General features: G+C 47.8%; 1 protein-coding gene across 2 annotated transcripts in view; it reads left to right on the top strand.

The window, feature by feature from the left end:
• Window positions 1-7,634: 7,634 nt before the first annotated feature.
• C1S (complement C1s) overlaps window positions 7,635-16,749 on the top strand; it is a 55,812-nt gene continuing 46,697 nt past the window's right edge. The window contains exons 1-2 of one of the 2 annotated variants that reach the window (XM_077467144.1): window positions 7,635-7,776; window positions 13,769-13,979. In XM_077467144.1, coding sequence (XP_077323270.1) covers window positions 7,766-7,776; window positions 13,769-13,979 — 222 coding nt within the window. In that variant the 5' untranslated portion in view covers window positions 7,635-7,765. The remainder of the gene's footprint in view (window positions 7,777-13,768; window positions 13,980-16,749) is intronic. The other variant, XM_077467145.1, reaches the window with a different exon arrangement.

Raw genomic sequence — 16,749 nt, 5'->3', positions numbered from 1 at the left:
GTAGTGACATGGTCGGGATTTGAACCAGCGACCCTTTTTACTGCTAGGCAGGGCCGTCTTTAATATAGATTGGGCCCTGGGCAAAATTTTTCTTGGGGGGCCCCCCCCCCCCCCATGCAATTTCCCTCTCCACCTACTCTGAGACATACAATAAATAGCAGCTAGACCTAAAATCAGTTTTCTGTATCAGATCAGGCAGCAATTGCGATTGGTTGCCAGCAGTTACAGCATATCATTACTGCTTACTGACTAGTTGCTAGAGGTTACAGCACACATTAGGGCTCACTGATTAGTTGCTAGAGGTTACAGCACATCACCTCCTCACAGCAGGGGAGCATGATATACATAGGAATGCCACCTTTATTTACATATCAATGCCACCAGCCGCAGCTATTTACTCAGTATTGTCGCCGCTATTTACATATGAATGCTGGTTATTTATATGTAAACACAGGGTCTGCAGGTGAGTCATCTGCACACAACAATAGGGCAGAGCTGGGCAGCATTAGTAGCAGCACTTCACACAGATATTAGGACACAGCACAGGAATAAAACTTCAAGGGACAAGGGAATTTAAACCTGGATAGTTGGCAAGTATGAGGCAGCTGTTTTGGGCCCCACAACAATGACAGGGCCCAGGGCAGCTGCCCCCTTTGCCCTGCCTTAAAGACGGCCCTGCTGCTAGGTGAGAGTGCTACCCACTACACCACTGTGCCGCCCTGTGATTGGTCACTTCCGGGTGCGGGGGAGTAATCTGCAGTACTTCTGTTTCTTATTAATAAACACCCGGCCTCTTTTATTATAATCCCTCCAATTGTTGTGGTGGATGGATATAGAAGAGGCCGGGACCGGGAACCGCTGCATCGCCGCACCCCAAAGTGAAGGAATAGCCCCCGGCACGTTTTGGATGGATTGCCATGCGGTTCTGTCATGTGACAATGGTGACAAGATCTCGCCATGTTTGGGGGGCGCCATTAAAAATAATGTAATCCGAATGCTTGCTGCGTGTTTTCCCATGATTTGGAATCGCAGCACTTCTGCCGACCATTACAAATCACCAAGTGTGGGCAGAATTCCAGGCAAATGATGAAATAGATACTGTCTGTGGGAGCTGCTTTACAGCAACTTACTGGGGTACCCATTTGTTCAGCAGGGGGGAGGGGCATAAAGGGTCTATTTAATGCATTTGGGGTGCAGACAGAGCACTGCACTGCAATATAAAGCCGGAATTTTTTAATTTTATATATATATATATCACTAAATATAACATATATTAAAAAATAATATAAAATAAAAAATAACATGAAAAATAAACTGGGTTCAGTTCTGAACACGGAAGTCGGCTGCCTTCCCTTACATCAGGGTCCCCATTAGATTGCCTTCCACATCGGGGTCCCTATAAGCATCCCCTTTACACCAAATCCACAGCAGAGTCCCTCCCTTACTCAATACAGTCCCCACCCCCCCCCCCCTTATATCAATGTCCCCATTAGAGTCACCCCTTATATCAAAGTGGCCATTAAAATCCACCCCTGTCTCAGAGTCCCCTCCTGACATAGGGGTCCCCTCCTCACATCAAGGTCCCCATCATAGTCCCCCGTTACATCAGGCTCCCCCTCTCTTACATTAAGGCCCTAATTGGAGTCCCACCTTTACATTAGGGTCCCCAGCAGAGTCCCTCTTTACAGAGTCCTGGTGCAGGTTGGGGGGTGGGGGGGGGGGGGGGTGAGGCAGAGGCAGCCATTGCCAACCTTAATTCTTAAAAGTGTTGCAGGCCGGGTGGGCCGCAGTTTGGAGACCCCTGCTCTAGAGTTCAACCTTAATAAGTAATAAATATATATATATTTTTGATTGAATAGTGTGTCCCCCCCTTTGCTGTATCAGGGGGCAGAACGTAGGTTGTCTTTTGTAAATCTTATCACTTTATTGGTGCAGTGAATCCATGTTGTCCATCGGTCACTTGGTATCATCTCTGTGGCTTAGAATTCCTAATAAAACATATTTTATTTTATTTATTTATTATTATTATTATTATTATTATTATTATTCCTAATAAATAAATAATAATAAATAATAATAATTCCTAATAAAACATATTTTATCTTATTTATTATTATTATTATTATTATTATTATTATTATTTATTTTATTTATTTTTATTTTATTTATTTATATTTTTTTTTTTACAGAATCCCCCCAACATTGGTCTGATACGGACAGGAAGTGATGGGAAATCTCTATGATAAGGACATCAACGTTTTTTTTTTTTATTAAATCGGTGAGTTGGAATGATTGAAAATATATTTATTGCTTACACACATACATGTTCTGGGTTAGTAATTTAGAGTAGTGAAGGAAGGGGACCCGCATGTTTTCATTTTTATTAGTTTTTTTCCATTTATATCGTTTTAATAGAGTTACCTGCAGTTTCCACCTTGGCCTCAAGATGGCAGTACATGATGCAAAAACACACGGTGCAGCTCCGCATACCCGCAAAATGGGAAGGTGTGGAAATTCATCCCTCGGGGGATTTTTTTTTTACATGCGTTGCATATATTGAATATTACCAATGCCTCGTACACACGGTCGGATTTTTCCGACAGAAAATGTTCGATGGGAGCCTTTTTTCGGAAATCCCGACCGCGTGTGGGCTCCGACCGTTTCCGATCGGAATTTCCGTCGCACAAAATTTGAGATCTGGCAAATTTTCCGACAACAAAATCCGTTTGCGCCAATTCTGATCGTTTGTACACAATTCCGACACACAAAGTGCCGCGCATGCTCGGAATCAAGCAGAAGAGCCGCACTGGCTATTGAACTTCATTTTTCTCGGCTCATCGTATGCGTTGTACTTCACCGCGTTCTTGGCGTTCGGAAATTTCCGGCCAACTTTGTGTGGGGAAAAAAAAAAACCCATGGGATTTTGTTGTCGGAATGTCCGATCATGTGTACGCGGCATAAGAATACAACACTTCGCCTCCCCAACTACCACACTGGTGGCGGCCCGTCCATTAGGGCCGTGCGGGCGCTGCCCCCTCTATGCATAATGGATAGATTCATGCATTGCATAATTTTATCCATGGCCACCCCCCATTCAGGCGTCCGGCCCCGTTTCGGGCGCCGGGCGCCTGAATCACTAGAGAGAGGTGACATTACCTATCCAATCACTAGAGAGAGGTGACATCACCTATCCAATCACTAGAGAGAGGTGACATCACCTATCCAATCACTAGAGAGAGGTGACATTACCTATCCAATCACTAGAGAGCGGTGACATCACCTATCCAATCACTAGAGAGAGGTGACATCACCTATCCAATCACTAGAGAGAGGTGACATCACCTATCCAATCACTAGAGAGAGGTGACATCACCTATCCAATCACTAGAGAGAGGTGACATCACCTATCCAATCACTAGAGAGAGGTGACATCACCTATCCAATCACTAGAGAGCGGTGACATCACCTATCCATTCACTAGAGAGCAGTGTCATCACTGTGAATGCAGCCTATCCAATCACTAGAGAGAGGTGACATCACCTATCCAATCACTAGAGAGAGGTGACATCACCTATCCAATCACTAGAGAGAGGTGACATCACCTATCCAATCACTAGAGAGCGGTGACATCACCTATCCATTCACTAGAGAGCAGTGTCATCACCTATCCAATCACTAGAGAGCGGTGACATCACCTATTCAATCACTAGAGAGAGGTGACATCACCTATCCAATCACTAGAGAGCGGTGACATCACCTATCCAATCACTAGAGAGAGGTGACATCACCTATCCAATCACTAGAGAGAGGTGACATCACCTATCCAATCACTAGAGAGAGGTGACATCACCTATCCAATCACTAGAGAGAGGTGACATCACCTATCCAATCACTAGAGAGAGGTGACATCACCTATCGATTCACTAGAGAGCAGTGTCATCACTGTGAATGCAGCCTATCCAATCACTAGAGAGAGGTGACATCACCTATCCAATCACTAGAGAGAGGTGACATCACCTATCCAATCACTAGAGAGCGGTGACATCACCTATCCATTCACTAGAGAGCAGTGTCATCACTGTGAATGCAGCCTATCCAATCACTAGAGAGAGGTGACATCACCTATCCAATCACTAGAGAGAGGTGACATCACCTATCCAATCACTAGAGAGCGGTGACATCACCTATCCATTCACTAGAGAGCAGTGTCATCACCTATCCAATCACTAGAGAGCGGTGACATCACCTATCCAATCACTAGAGAGAGGTGACATCACCTATCCAATCACTAGAGAGCGGTGACATCACCTATCCAATCACTAGAGAGAGGTGACATCACCTATCCAATCACTAGAGAGCGGTGACATCACCTGTCCAATCACTAGAGAGCGGTGACATCACCTGTCCAATCACTAGAGAGCGGTGACATCACCTATCCAATCACTAGAGAGCGGTGACATCGCTGAGAATGCAGCCTATCCATTCACTAGAGAGCGGTGACATCGCTGAGAATGCAGCCTATCCATTCACTAGAGAGCGGTGACATCACTGAGAATGCAGCCTATCCAATCACTAGAGAGCGGTGACATCACTGAGAATGCAGCCTATCCATTCACTAGAGAGCGGTGACATCACCTATCCAATCACTAGAGAGCGGTGACATCACTGAGAATGCAGCCTATCCAATCACTAGAGAGCGGTGACATCACCTATCCAATCACTAGAGAGCGGTGACATCACTGAGAATGCAGCCTATCCAATCACTAGAGAGCGGTGACATCACCTATCCAATCACTAGAGAGCGGTGACATCACTGAGAATGCAGCCTATCCATTCACTAGAGAGCGGTGACATCACTGAGAATGCAGCCTATCCAATCACTAGAGAGCGGTGACATCACTGAGAATGCAGCCTATCCAATCACTAGAGAGCGGTGACATCACTGAGAATGCAGCCTATCCAATCACTAGAGAGCGGTGACATCACTGAGAATGCAGCCTATCCAATCACTAGAGAGCGGTGACATCACTGAGAATGCAGCCTATGTCTGCTCAGAGCGGGTGCTGTGGAGGACCAGTTGTATGAACTGAGAAAGTCTGCTGCAGCCAGGAATAGGGCACGTAATGCACCTCTAGGCTAAATCAGCATTTAACCCTTACAGCCCAAGCTGCTTAGAGAGGACACTGCAGGGGGGCAGAAGTGAGGCAAGTAATGCATCTTACCCCTGCGCCCCTAGACCAAATAAGCATTTAACCCTTGCAGTCCGAAAATGGCTTAGCGAGGACACTGTGGGATATCGGTGGCACTAGTTAAGGAAGCCTACTAGAGCCAGGGAAAGGCAAATAATACCCCTTACCCCTGCACCCCATAGACTAAATGAGCATTTAACCCTGCTTAGAGAGGACGCTGCATGGAGGCCAGGAATGAGGCAAGGTAATACACCTTAACCTTGCACCCCTAGACTAAATAAGCATTTAACCCTTACATCTCATAGCTGCTTAGAAAGGACACTAGAGCGTTGGACCAGTTGCATGAATTTAGGAAACTTGTCGGAGCCAGCAATAGGATTAGTAATACACCTAACCCCTGTACCCCTACATTAAATGAGCATTTAACCCTTGCATCCCGAAGCTGCTTAAAGGGGACACTGTGGTGGGAGATCAATTTAGGAAGCCTGCTAGAGCCAGTATTGGGGTAAGTAATACCCCTTACCCCTGCACCCCTAGACTAAATGAGCATTTAACCCTTGCCGACAGAAGCTTCTTAAAGGGGACGCTACCGGTGGGAGATCAATTTAGGAAGCCCGCTAGAGCCAGTATTGAGATAAGTAATACACCTAACCCCTGTACCCCTACATTAAATTAACATTTAACCCTTGCATTACGAAGCTGCTTAAAGGGGACGCTGCGGTGGGAGATGAATTTAGGAAGCCCGCTAGAGCCAGTATTGAGATAAGTAATACCCCTTAACTCTGCACCCCTAGACTAAATGAGCATTTAACCCTTGCATCCCAGAGCTGCTTAGAAAGGACACTGCAGGGGACCAGGAATGAGGCAAGTAATACCCCTTACCCTTGCACCCCTAGACTAAATGAGTATTTAACCCTTGCCGACAGAAGCTTCTTAAAGGGGACGCTACCGGTGGGAGATCAATTTAGGAAGCCTGCTAGAGCCAGTATTGAGATAAGTAATACTCCTTACCCCTGCACCCCTAGACTAAATGAGCATTTAACCCTTGCAGACAGAAGCTGGGGACGCTACCGGTGACTGGTTGCATGGATTGAGGAAGCCTGCTAGAACCAGCCATAAGGTAAATTATTACACCTTACCCTTGCACCTTAATAAGGATTTAACCCTTGCATCCGAAAGCTTCCTAGAGCTGCTGTGGGGGAGGACCAGTCGCATGAATTGAGGAAGCCTGCTGGAGCCCACATTGAGATCAGTAATACACCTTATCCCTGCACCCGTGGAGAGCATTTAACCCTTAAAGCCCAAAGCTGTTCAGAAAGGATGCTGCGGGGGGGGGGGGGGGGGTGGGATGAATCGATGAAGGAATGCGGCCATTGAGATTAGGAATACACCTTACCCCTGCACCCGTGGAGCATTTAACCCTTAAAGCCCAAAGCTGTTCAGAAAGGATGCTGCAGGGGGGGGGGGGGGATGAATCGATGAAGGAATGCGGCCATTGAGATTAGGAATACACCTTACCCCTGCACCCGTGGAGCATTTAACCCTTGAAGCCCAAAGCTGTTCAGAAAGGATGCTGCGGGGGGGGGGGGGGGGATGAATCGATGAAGGAATGCGGCCATTAAGATTAGGAATACACCTTACCCCTGCACCGCATAGACTAAAAAAGCATTTAACCATTGCAGTGCCGAGGAGGGAAGGGGGGAGGGGGGGGGCACGGAAACAGAGAATTTAGTCTCATTCCCGGACTTCAGCTTTAAGATAAAACGGCCATTTTTTTTTTTTTTTTCGTGGCTTTTCGAAGTCTCACCCCCCCCCCCCCCCAGTGAAATCCGCGTTTTCTTTTTTTACAAGTTCTCTCACGCTGGATTTTCTCTCCCTGCCGGGTTCTGGAGCCGGGCCAGGTGTTTATGTATTTAGAGATAGTCGAGACAAATTTGATCTTCCGGCTCATTGGCTCTCAGCCCCCCCTCCCCTCCCCTCCCCCCCCCCTCCTCCGTACTCATTTATTGGAAATCAGCTGTTTTCAACCAAATTCTTCCCAAGTCTTGTGAAATCCCCGACATTTCCACACCCAATCCCATTGGCTGATTTAGATTTGACCCGTTTTGCATGCTCAGGCAGGGTGACCCACCCCCCCTCCCCCCCCCTCACCCTCTACTGCACATCTGGATCTCTCCTTTTCTTTATTTCTTGTTTTTTAAAATTTGGGAAATTCCCCCAGAGCCCTAAGTCATCGTGAGCAGACGCCCCACCCCATCCCCCCCATCCCTCCCCATCCCTCCCCATCCCTCCCCATCCCTCCTCTGGTTTGTTATACTGGAGAGAGAATAGCCGGTGTTGGCCGCTGGGGGACTCCAAAGTTCAGAACATGGACAAAGCAAAAGTCCCTGGTTCTGCACTCCCGTTAGGAGGAGGGGGGGGGGGATAGGGGGATGGGGGGGGGGGGTCCAGAGACGCGTATGTGAGGGAGACAATCACAACTTCATAAAGTTAGATACAAATTTCCCTGCAGAATTTTCCCTTCTCTCAGCCTTCCAAAAAATTGGCTTGTGGTGGCGGCACGCCGGGGCTCAGCAATGGGTACAAGGTGAGTGAGCTGCCCCTTCTAACCCTCACAAGCACGCTGCACTTGTTAGCCCACAGAGCTAGCAATCGACAGGCTTGCACTTCGGGTCTTTGTTTTATATGGTGCTGGTCAGTGGAGGATTTTGGTTCTGTGCTGAGCCTAGGCAAGACTAAAATCACCCCCCCCCCCCTGTCCCCCATCTAAATTTGTCCCATCCCAGACGCTTTAACCCCTTCAATACCGGGGGGGGGGGGGGGCACTAATACACCTTCCTGCCCAGGACAGTTCTCAGCTTTCAGCTTTGAGTGACAATTACGCGGTCGTGCTACACTGTACCCAAATTACATTTTTATCATTTTGTTCTCACAAATAGAGATTTCTTTTGGTGGGATTTGATCACCTCTGGCGGGTTTTTATTTTCTGATAAACAAATTTAAAAAAAGACAGAATTTTTTTTTTGTTTCTGTTACAAAACTTTGTAAATAAGTAAGTTTTCTCCTTCACTGACGGGCACTGATAAGGCGGCACTGAAAGGTGGCACTGATAGGTACTAATATGCAGCAACGATATGAGGCACTGAAAGGCGGCACTGATAAGGCGGCACTGATAGGCATGGAAAGGTGGCACTGATGATAGGTACTAATATGCAGCAACGATATGAGGCACTGATAGGCATGGAAAGGTGGCACTGATGATAGGTACTAATATGCAGCAACGATATGAGGCACTGATAGGCATGGAAAGGTGGCACTGATGATAGGTACTAATATGCAGCAACGATATGAGGCACTGATAGGCATGGAAAGGTGGCACTGATGATAGGTACTAATATGCAGCAGTGATAGGTGGCACTGATATGCGGCACAGAAAGGCAGCACTGACAGGCACTGATAAGGCGGCACTGATGATAGGTACTAATATGCGGCACTGGTAGGTGGCACTGATATGCTGCACTGAAAGGTGGCACTGATGGGCACTGATGATAGGTACTAATATGCGGCAGTGATAGGTTGCACTGATATGTGGCACTGATAAGGAGGCACTGATGAGGTGGCACTGATAGGCACTGATGATTAGTGATGGCCCAAACATCCGACGGGACGTTTTGCGAACGCGGACCGCGAACTCGGCCGATAGTTCGCGAAACCGAACGTTCGCCGCGGGCCCCATTGACTTCAATGGGAGGCGAACTTCGCAAACCTTTAGGTCAAATTTGCAGCCACAAAATAATTAATAGCTGTGCAAACATAGTCCCACCACATGGCCACTGACATAATACATGTATGAGGTGAATTTGGGATCGACAACTACAAGCATTCTTTTTTTATATGGGAAATTGTTGTGACAATTCTGGACTGTGGAGCGCATGAAGGCAATGGAGGAGAGGGAAGGTCAGGGACCAGGGTAGGCAAAGAAGAGGGTGCAGGAGATGATCACCAGCAGCGTGACATACAGCAATGACACCCCCACCGTGATAGAGTCATCTGACAACAGCACCATGATAGAGAGCACTGACATCAGCAGGACATCAGCAGCGTGACATACAGCAATGACACCTGCACCGTGACATACAGCATTGACAGCAACACCGTGATAGAGTCATCTGACAGCAGCACCGTGATAGAGAGTACTGACATCAGCAGCGTGACATAAAGCACTGACACCAGCACCGTGATATACAGCACTGACAGCAGCACCGTGATAGAGAGTACTGACATCAGAAGCGTGATATTAAGCACTGACATCAGCACCGTGATATACAGCACTGACAGCAGCACCGTGATAGAGAGTACTGACATCAGAAGCGTGACATACAGCACTGACATCAGCACCGTGATATACAGCACTGACAGCAGCACCGTGATAGAGAGTACTGACATCAGAAGTGTGACATACAGCACTGACATCAGCACAGTGATATACAGCACTGACAGCAGCACCGTGATAGAGAGTACTGACATCAGAAGCGTGACATTAAGCACTGACATCAGCACCGTGATATACAGCACTGACAGCAGCACCGTGATAGAGAGTACTGACATCAGCAGCGTGACATAAAGCACTGACACCAGCACCGTGATATACAGCACTGACAGCAGCACCGTGATAGAGAGTACTGACATCAGAAGCGTGATATTAAGCACTGACATCAGCACCGTGATATACAGCACTGACAGCAGCACCGTGATAGAGAGTACTGACATCAGAAGCGTGACATACAGCACTGACATCAGCACAGTGATATACAGCACTGACAGCAGCACCGTGATAGAGAGTACTGACATCAGAAGTGTGACATACAGCACTGACATCAGCACAGTGATATACAGCACTGACAGCAGCACCGTGATAGAGAGTACTGACATCAGAAGCGTGACATTAAGCACTGACATCAGCACCGTGATATACAGCACTGACAGCAGCACCGTGACATTAAGCACTCACACCAGCACCGTGATATACGGCACTGACAGCAGCACCGTAAGCAGCCCCAGGAGGAAGTCAGCACAGCACAGGGATGGTGTGATCCCCTCATAATAAGAACCCCCAGGAGTAAGTCAGCACAGCACAGGGATGGTGTGATCCCCTCATAATAAGAACCCCCAGGAGGAAGTCAGCACAGCACAGGGATGTGTGATCCCCTCATAATAAGAACCCCCAGGAGGAAGTCAGCACAGCACAGGGATGGTGTGATCCCCTCATAATAAGAACCCCCAGGAGGAAGTCAGCACAGCACAGGGATGGTGTGATCCCCTCATAATAAGAACACCCAGGAGGAAGTCAGCACAGCACAGGGATGGTGTGATCCCCTCATAATAAGAACCCCCAGGACGAAGTCAGCACAGCACAGGGATGGTGTGATCCCCTCATAATAAGAACCCCCAGGAGGAAGTCAGCACAGCACAGGGATGGTGTGATCCCCTCATAATAAGAACACCCAGGAGGAAGTCAGCACAGCACAGGGATGGTGTGATCCCCTCATAATAAGCAGGCCCAGGAGAAACTCAGCACAGCACAGGGATGGTGTGATCCCCTCATAATAAGAACCCCCAGGAGGAAGTCAGCACAGCACAGGGATGGTGTGATCCCCTCATAATAAGAACCCCCAGGAGGAAGTCAGCACAGCACAGGGATGGTGTGATCCCCTCATAATAAGAACCCCCAGGAGGAAGTCAGCACAGCACAGGGATGGTGTGATCCCCTCATAATAAGAACCCCCAGGAGGAAGTCAGCACAGCACAGGGATATCATAAGCAGCCCCAGTAGAAATATGACACCGCTCAACCTCTTCAAAGAGGAGGGTACGGGCATATAGTACGGTGTGCTTTTTTGGGACAAGGAAGTGAGCCAAATGAAGAAAGAAGGTAGTGCACCTCAACCCTATGTATTGTGGACCGATAGCGGTCCTTACAGAACAGCAGACTGTACCTCACTCAACCCTATGTACTGTAGCACCCTAGACCAAGTTACCAGTTCTTATAAGAACTTTTGTGGACCAAGCAGGTTGTGTGTTAGTGATTAGCAGACTGTACGTCAGTCCCTATACCAATGAAGGACTGCTGCAGTATAGGGCAGCGGTCAGCAGTGGTGCACCTTAACCCTATCTATTGTGGACCGATAGCGGTCCTTACAGAACAGCAGACTGTACCTCACTCAACCCTATGTACTGTAGCACCCTAGACCAAGTTACCAGTCCTTATAAAGAGCTTTGTGGAACAAGTGAGTTGTGAATGATTAGCAGACTGCAGCAGTCAAGTATAATATCCTTTCTATATTTGGAAGAAAGAATATTATACGTGTACAAGCCTATTACCATACCACTGATACCAGTCCTGAAAAGAACCTTTGTGGAACTAATAGTAACAGCAAGTCTTTAAACTGCCCCTCACTGCCTCACACACTGCTTCCTTCCTGTCCCTATACAAACTGGCAAAAAAGAGGAGACTGGAACAATTACTGGTTACTGGAATAGCTCTTTTGTGGACCTGATAGTAACAGCTAATGATGATGATGATGATGATGATGACTAAACTGACTCTCCCTGCAGCACACACCGTACTGTCTCTATCTATCTATCTATCTATCTATATATATAATATAATAAAAAAAAAAATCTATCTATCTATCTATCTATAATTTGTTTTTATTATTATATTATATATATAGATAGATAGATAGATACAGTATCTCACAAAAGTAAGTACACCCCTTGGTGACATGTGTGTAACTATTTTCTTCTCTCTTTTCATGTGACAACACTGAAGAAATGACACTTGTCTACAATGTAAAGTAGTGAGTGTACAGCTTGTATAACAGTGTAAATTTGCCGTCCCCTCAAAATAACTCAACACACAGCCATTAATGTCTAAACTGCTGGCAACAAAAGTCAGTACACCCCCTAAGTGAAAATGTCCAAATTGGGCCCCAATTAGCCATTTTCCCTCCCCGGTGTCATGTGACTCGTTAGTATTACAAGGTCTCAGGTGTGAATGGGGAGCAGGTGTGTTAAATTTGGTGTTATCGCTCTCACTCTCTCATACTGGTCACTGGAAGTACAACATGGCACCTCATGGCAAAGAACTCTCTGAGGATATGATATAAGAATTGTCGCTCTACATAAAGATGGCCTAGGCTATAAGAAGATCGCCAAGACCCTGAGACTGAGCTGCAGCGCGGTGGCCAAGACCATACAGCGGTATAACAGGACAGGTTCCCCTCAGAGCAGGCCTCGCCATGGTCCACCAAAGAAGTTGGGGTCACGTGCTCAGCGTCATATCCAGAGGTTGTCTTTGGGAAATAGACGTATGAGTGCTGCCAGCATTGCTGCAGAGGTTGTAGGGGGGGGGGGGTCAGCCTGTCAGTGCTCAGACCATACGCCGCACACTGCATCAAATTGGTCTGCATGGCTGTCGTCCCAGAAGGAAGCCTCTTCTAAAGATGATGCACAAGAAAAGACCACAAACAGTTTGCTGAAGACAAGCAGACTAAGGAGATGGATTACTGGAACCATGTCCTGTGGTCTGATGAGACCAAGATAAATGCATTTGGTGTCAGATGGTGTCAGGCGTGTGTGGGGGCAACCAGGTGAGGAGTACAAAGACAAGTGTGTCTTGTCTACAGTCAGGCATGGTGGTGGGGGTGTCATGGTCTGGGGCTGCTTGAGTGCTGCCGGCACTGGGGGGGCTACAGATCATTGAGGGGACCATGAATGCCAACATGTACTGTGACATACTGAAGCAGAGCATGATCCCCTCCCTTCAGAGACTGGACCGCAGGGCAGTATTCCAACATGATAACCACCCCAAACACACCTCCAACACCACCACTGCCTTGCTAAAGAAGCTGAGGGTAAAGGTGATGGACTGGCCAAGCATGTCTCCAGACCTAAACCCTATTGATCATCTGTGGGACATCCTCAGAGGGAAGGTGGAGGAGGGGAAGGTCTCCAACATCCACCAGCTCTGTGATGTCATCATGGGGGAGGAGAAGAGGACTCCAGTGGTGACCTGTGAAGCTCTGGTGACCTCCATGCCCAAGAGGGGGAAGGCAGTGCTGGAAAATAATGGCGGCCACACAAAATATTGACACTTTGGGCCCAATTTGGAGATTCTCACTCAGGGGTGTACTGACTTTTGTTGCCAGCGGTTTAGACATTAATGGCTGTGTGTTGAGTTATTTTGAGGGGACAGGAAATTTACACTGTTATACAAGCTGTACACTCACTACTTTACATTGTAGACAAGTGTCATTTCTTCAGTGTTGTCACATGAAAAGAGAGGAGGATTGCAGTAACCTGGTTTTAGCTTTTCCTCCACTGAATCTAAAACTTAAATAAATCAGTTTTGATTGGACAAAAACCAACACAATCAACCAATGAGACTTCGGTCTGCACTGCAAGATTGGTTGGGGGAGGAAAGAACGCGTGACTTGCAACTGATGACTATAAAGCAATACGGACAGTTTTCATTTCAGATCCTTTGATAATTCAGAGTTATTTTTGTTTTTATGTTAGCAGGTGGCTGCTTCTCGCTCTCTTGGGGTGTGTCGGTGCGGATTCTCCCCCCATGTTTGGGGGGATCACGTCTCCTAATTACCCACAAGGTTACCACAATAACGCCAAGGAGTCCTGGGATGTGCAGGTGCCGGAGGGCTACGGCATCCGACTGTACTTCATTCACCTGGACATCGAGCCCTCCGATGGGTGCGAGTATGACTCCCTGAAGGTAAACACCGTACTGCGGTCATTGCAAGCCATTCCTAGGCCCACAGATTTAAAGGGGAACTCCAGACAGGAAGTAACATAGTTTAGCACAGAGGTCTCCAAACTGCAGCCCTATGCTTGCCTTTATCCGGGCCTTGGGGCCCTATTCCATCCACTGACACCAACAATGGGGCACTATTCCTCCCACAAAGATGGGGTACTATTCCATCCACTGACACCAACAATGGGGCACAATTCCTCCCACTGACACCAACAATGGGGCACTATTCCTCCCACTGACACCAACAATGGGGCACAATTCCTCCCACTAATACCAATGATGGGGCACTATTCCTCCCTCTGACACCAATGATGGGGCACTATTCCTCCCACTGACACCAATGATGGGGCACTATTCCTCCCTCTGACACCAATGATGGGGCACTATTCCTCCAACTGACACCAATGATGGGGCACTATTCCTCCCTCTGACACCAATGATGGGGCACTATTCCTCCAACTGACACCAATGATGGGGCACTATTCCTCCCTCTGACACCAATGATGGGGCACTATTCCTCCGCTGACACCAATGATGGGGCACTATTCCTCCCACTGACACCAATGATGGGACACTATTCCTCCCACTGATACCAATGATGGGGCACTATTCCTCCCACTGACACCAATGATGGGGCACTATTCCTCCCTCTGACACCAATGATGGGACACTATTCCTCCCACTGATACCAATGATGGGGCACTATTCCTTCCACTGACACCAATGATGGGGCACTATTCCTCCCTCTGACACCAATGATGGGACACTATTCCCCCCACTGACACCAATGATGGGGCACTATTCCTCCCACTGATACCAATGATGGGGCACTATTCCTCCCACTGACACCAATGATGGGGCACTATTCCTTCCACTGACACCAATGATGGGGCACTATTCCTCCAACTGACATCAATGATGGGGCACTATTCCTCCCACTGATACCAATGATGGGACACTATTCCTCCGCTGACATCAATGATGGGGCACTATTCCTCCCACTGACACCAATGATGGGGCACTATTCCTCCCACTGACACCAATGATGGGACACTATTCCTCCCTCTGACACCAATGATGGGACACTATTCCTCCGCTGACACCAATGATGGGGCACTATTCCTCCCACTGACACCAATGATGGGGCACTATTCCTCCCACTGACACCAATGATGGGGCACTATTCCTCCCACTGACACCAATGATGGGGCACTATTCCTCCCACTAATACCAATGATGGGACACTATTCCCCCCACTGACACCAATGATGGGGCACTATTCCTCCCACTGATACCAATGATGGGGCACTATTCCTCCCACTGACACCAATGATGGGGCACTATTCCTTCCACTGACACCAATGATGGGGCACTATTCCTCCAACTGACATCAATGATGGGGCACTATTCCTCCCACTGATACCAATGATGGGACACTATTCCTCCGCTGACATCAATGATGGGGCACTATTTCTCCCACTGACACCAATGATGGGGCACTATTCCTCCCACTGACACCAATGATGGGACACTATTCCTCCCTCTGACACCAATGATGGGACACTATTCCTCCGCTGACACCAATGATGGGGCACTATTCCTCCCACTGACACCAATGATGGGGCACTATTCCTCCCACTGACACCAATGATGGGGCACTATTCCTCCCACTGACACCAATGATGGGGCACTATTCCTCCCACTGACACCAATGATGGGGCACTATTCCTCCCTCTGACACCAATGATGGGACACTATTCCTCCGCTGACACCAATGATGGGGCACTATTCCTCCCACTGACACCAATGATGGGGCACTATTCCTCCCACTGATACCAATGATGGGGCACTATTCCTCCCACTGACACCAATGATGGGGCACTATTCCTCCCACTGATACCAATGATGGGGCACTATTCCTCCCACTGACACCAATGATAAGGTATTGTTTATATCCACTGGCCACAATCTGGCCCCCTAAAATCTGAAGCACAGTAAGGCCTGGCCCTCAGTTTAGAATGTTTAGAGTCCCTTGGTTTAACACAACAACTATCCAGAAAACAGAAAAGTGTTCACCGCTTGCCTTAAAATAAAACTTGAGGCAGATATGAAAACATTTAGTTATGTATTCAATGTAAAACCATTGCATGTATCCTTTAAATGAAGCTAGTATAAGTACCTGAACCTGTTTGGATATCTTCCTCCTATATCAGCAGCCCTCAAAGCCCCCGTACACACGGGTCGGACATTCCGACAACCAAATCCATCGGATTTTGTCCGTCGGATTTTGTCCGAAACTGTTGTATACACACGGTCGGACGAAGTTGTCGGAAAATCCGATCGTTCAGAACGTGATGACGTTATTTCGTTACGACGGGACTACGTTCAGGCTAGTAGCCAATAGCTTTGGTGTAGGAATTTGATCTGAGCATGCGTGGCACTTTGTCCGATCGGAATTCTCTACACATGATCGGAGTATGTCCGATCGGAGCATGTTGTCGGAAAATTTTACCGACAAGTTGGAAAACTTGGTCCGTTGGATATTCCGACGGAAACAGTCCGATGGAGACCACACACAGTCGGATTATCCGACAAAACGGTCCGATCGGACACATTCCGTCGGAATCTCCGACCGTGTGTACAAGGGCTAACAGGGAGAGAGCGGTGGGAGCACTAGGAGCCAATGAGGCTCTGCTGTAGTGCACATGTGATAACAAAGAACCCGCTAACA

The sequence above is a fragment of the Lithobates pipiens genome, unplaced genomic scaffold (genome assembly GCF_037356315.1).
Source record: "Lithobates pipiens isolate NorthernLeopardFrog02 unplaced genomic scaffold, aLitPip1_a1.2 Scaffold_47, whole genome shotgun sequence".
In the NCBI taxonomy this organism is placed as follows: Eukaryota; Metazoa; Chordata; class Amphibia; order Anura; family Ranidae; genus Lithobates; species Lithobates pipiens.
The sequence above is the reverse complement of the archived record's forward strand: the minus strand, read 5'-3'. Positions and strand labels throughout refer to the sequence as shown.